General features: G+C 47.4%; 1 protein-coding gene across 1 annotated transcript in view; it reads left to right on the plus strand.

Annotated features, from left to right (window-relative positions):
* The first annotated feature begins 294 nt into the window (after positions 1–294).
* The window catches only part of LOC119273703 (2-hydroxy-6-oxononadienedioate/2-hydroxy-6-oxononatrienedioate hydrolase-like), a 4,465-nt gene continuing 1,725 nt past the window's right edge, over positions 295–3,034 (plus strand). Inside the window, exons 1-3 of the mRNA XM_037554784.1 lie at positions 295–831; positions 2,493–2,623; positions 2,715–2,807. Coding sequence (XP_037410681.1) covers positions 321–831; positions 2,493–2,623; positions 2,715–2,807 — 735 coding nt within the window. The 5' untranslated portion in view covers positions 295–320. The remainder of the gene's footprint in view (positions 832–2,492; positions 2,624–2,714; positions 2,808–3,034) is intronic.

A 3,034-nucleotide genomic window follows, 5' to 3' on the forward strand; every position in this document is an offset into this window, starting at 1 on the left:
AAAAAAAGAGGGTTAGAACTTCTGAAATTTTCAAACTTTCTAAAATGGAAGCTTTTCAAAAGTTTGAACTTCAAAAAAATCCAAAATAATCTGTGGGCGAGAGAAAAAATGGGTACTTTGTTGTCATTTCTTCATGTGTAACTCACAGTCCTACACAGAACAAACGGCGATTACTGCTCGCTCTTGCCCACAAATTAAAGTGCCAACCGCCATACCACATGACAATAGTGGTTAGCTAACCTCAAAAGCGAATTGTCAGAAGAAAAAAAAGTGCCAGCCGCCATTAAGCAAGAAACAAGCTCGTACGTCCAGTATCTAGGATGGTGAACTGGGTAGAGGTGCTAAGGAAGCACTTCGTGGCCCGTCTGGCAACGAACGCTGGCCTCCGGCAGCATGCCGTGGCCGTGGACGAGGAGGACGGCACCGTCATCAACTTCTGGCTGCCCAACCACAACAAGGCATCGCGCATGAATCACTGTCAGCACCACCCCGTGGTGCTCGTTCACGGCTTCGCCGGCGACGGCATGATGACATGGGGGTTCCAGGTGGGCGCCCTTGCCAAGTGCGGCCACGACGTCTATGTCCCCGATCTGGTCCACTTCGGCGGCTCCACGTCGCGGTCGCCAGACCGCTCTGTGGCGTTCCAGGCGCGATGCCTCACGGCGGCGCTGCGGAATCTCGGCGTGGCGGGGCCCTGCACTGTCGTCGGGTTCAGCTACGGCGGATTCGTGGCTTTCGAGATGGCCGCGGCGTGCCCAGGCCTCGTCCACTCCGTTGTCGTCTCCGGCTGCACCGTCACGTACACGGACGCCATGAAGGACGCCTTGCTGGGGAGGCACGCCGGCTGCTTATAGGCAATTGTTTGGATGTGAGTTGGGAGAGCTATCATTCTCATACTTGGGAATTCCTATCCACCATCGTAGGCTAACGAACAAAGAATAGAAGTGCATCGAGGACCGATTTGAGAAGAAACTAAGCTGCTGGAAGGGCAAGCTCATGTCATATGGAGGCCGATTAATCCTAATTAATTCGGTGCTCACAAGTATGCCGATGTTTCTTCTCTCGTTCTTTGAGGTACCAGTTGGTGTTAGGAAGAGACTGGACTTCTATAGATCGCGGTTCTTTTGGCAGGGTGATGAGCTTAAAAGAAAATATAGGCTTGCTAAGTGGGATATCATCTGTAGACCGAAAGACCAAGGGGGTCTAGGTATTGAGAATCTCGAAATTAAGAATAAATGCCTTCTTAGCAAGTGGCTGTGGAAGCTTTCGTCGGAAAATGATGCTATGTGGGCTCAAATCCTTCGCGGCAAGTACCTCCAGTCAAAAACCTTGTCACAGGTCACAGTAAGCCCTACCGACTCGCCCTTCTGGAAGGGTCTCATGAAGGTCAAGCAGGCTTTGTTTAATAGGACAAAGTTTGTTGTTGGAAACGGCACGAGTACACGTTTCTGGGAAGATACTTGGCTCGGTGACACACCCTTAGCCATCCAATATCCCTCTTTGTACCGCATTGTTCAACGACGTGAGTTGTCCGTTGCATCGGTCTTTCAATCTATCCCCCTTAATATACAGTTCAGACGAGTGCTAGCGGGCAATCGTTGGGAAGAATGGCTCCGTCTGGTTAGGAGACTGATGGAAGTCCAGCTTTCTCAACAACCCGATGAATTACGCTGGAAGTTGACTAAGTCTGAAGTATTCACGGTTAAATCAATGTATATTGATGTAATTAATTCGAACTCCATTCCTACGCCCAAACATGTGTGGGATGTCAAAGTTCCTTTGAAAATAAAAGTGTTTATGTGGTTTGTCCATAAACAAGTAATTTTAACTAAGGATAACTTGATGAAGCGTAATTGGACAGGACCTACTAGGTGTAGTTTCTGCGATCGGGATGAGACTATTAAACACCTATTTTTTGATTGCCCGCTGGCCAAGGTACTTTGGCAGACGGTCCACATTGCTTTCAATATCAAACCACCGACTTCTGTTTATGCGTTCTTTGGGACATGGCTTAATGGGATTGAGTCTAACGTAGCGAGACATATTCGGGTTGGGGCTTGTGCTTTGTTGTGGACTATCTGGAATTGCAGAAATGATTTGGTCTTTAACAGAATACCATGTATACATTTTTTGCAGGTTTTATTCCGGACTACGGCACTGATTCGTTGGTGGTCGCCAATCACCCAGACGGAGGCCAGGAAGCATTTGGTTACTGGGTCTGTCCGCTGGGAGATGGTAGCTCGGGATATCTTCAACCGGTTTGGATGGCGGTCATGTAATAGGATAGGCATTTAGTGTTCCTATCTACTTTACCCAGCCGGTTGTGGCATCTTGATTTGGCTAGTTGTTGTTTCTAGCCTTTTTTGGCTCTGTGTGAGCTTTTTCTACTTTTCTACGACCATTGGAACCATGTTGGCACTACTTTATTTTTTAATAAGAGGGGCGTATGCATCATGCTGATGCAGAGGCCGGGGTTTTCCCCCTTTTCGAAAAAAACGCCGGCGCCCGGTCGATCACGGAGCTCATGCTGCCGGAGACGGTGGAACAGCTCAGGTTGCTGTTCTCCTCCGCCATGCACATGAAGATGTGGTTTCCCCGTCGCCTTGTCAAGGACTTCCTCAAGGTCAGTATATAATCGGAAGAACGTAAGGTTTGTTGTCTTAGTTGTTAGTCTTGTAGTAAGAAGTATGCTCAATTGTTCATGGTGGGTGCAGGTGATGTGTAACAACCGAAAGGAGAGAGCCGAGATGCTGGACGATATGGTGAACATGAGGGGCAAAGAGGCATCGGCGCCTGTTTTTCAGCAGGTTTTTTCAGGGTTTTTTCAGCAGATTCTTGGTGCTGTTTTCAGTAATAATACGTAGGAACAGATTAAACTAGAAGATGCTCCCCGCGTTGCCGCGGGAATTGTGTTAAAACCAATGCATAAACAGGTGCTTAAAACCAAATAAAACCAATGAAAAACATATAAGACTTTTACATATTTAAAATGATAAAACATAAATGATGTGTGACAAAATAATGTATAAAAGAG

Source organism: Triticum dicoccoides, chromosome 3A (genome assembly GCF_002162155.2).
Source record: "Triticum dicoccoides isolate Atlit2015 ecotype Zavitan chromosome 3A, WEW_v2.0, whole genome shotgun sequence".
NCBI classification, from domain to species: domain Eukaryota; kingdom Viridiplantae; phylum Streptophyta; class Magnoliopsida; order Poales; family Poaceae; genus Triticum; species Triticum dicoccoides.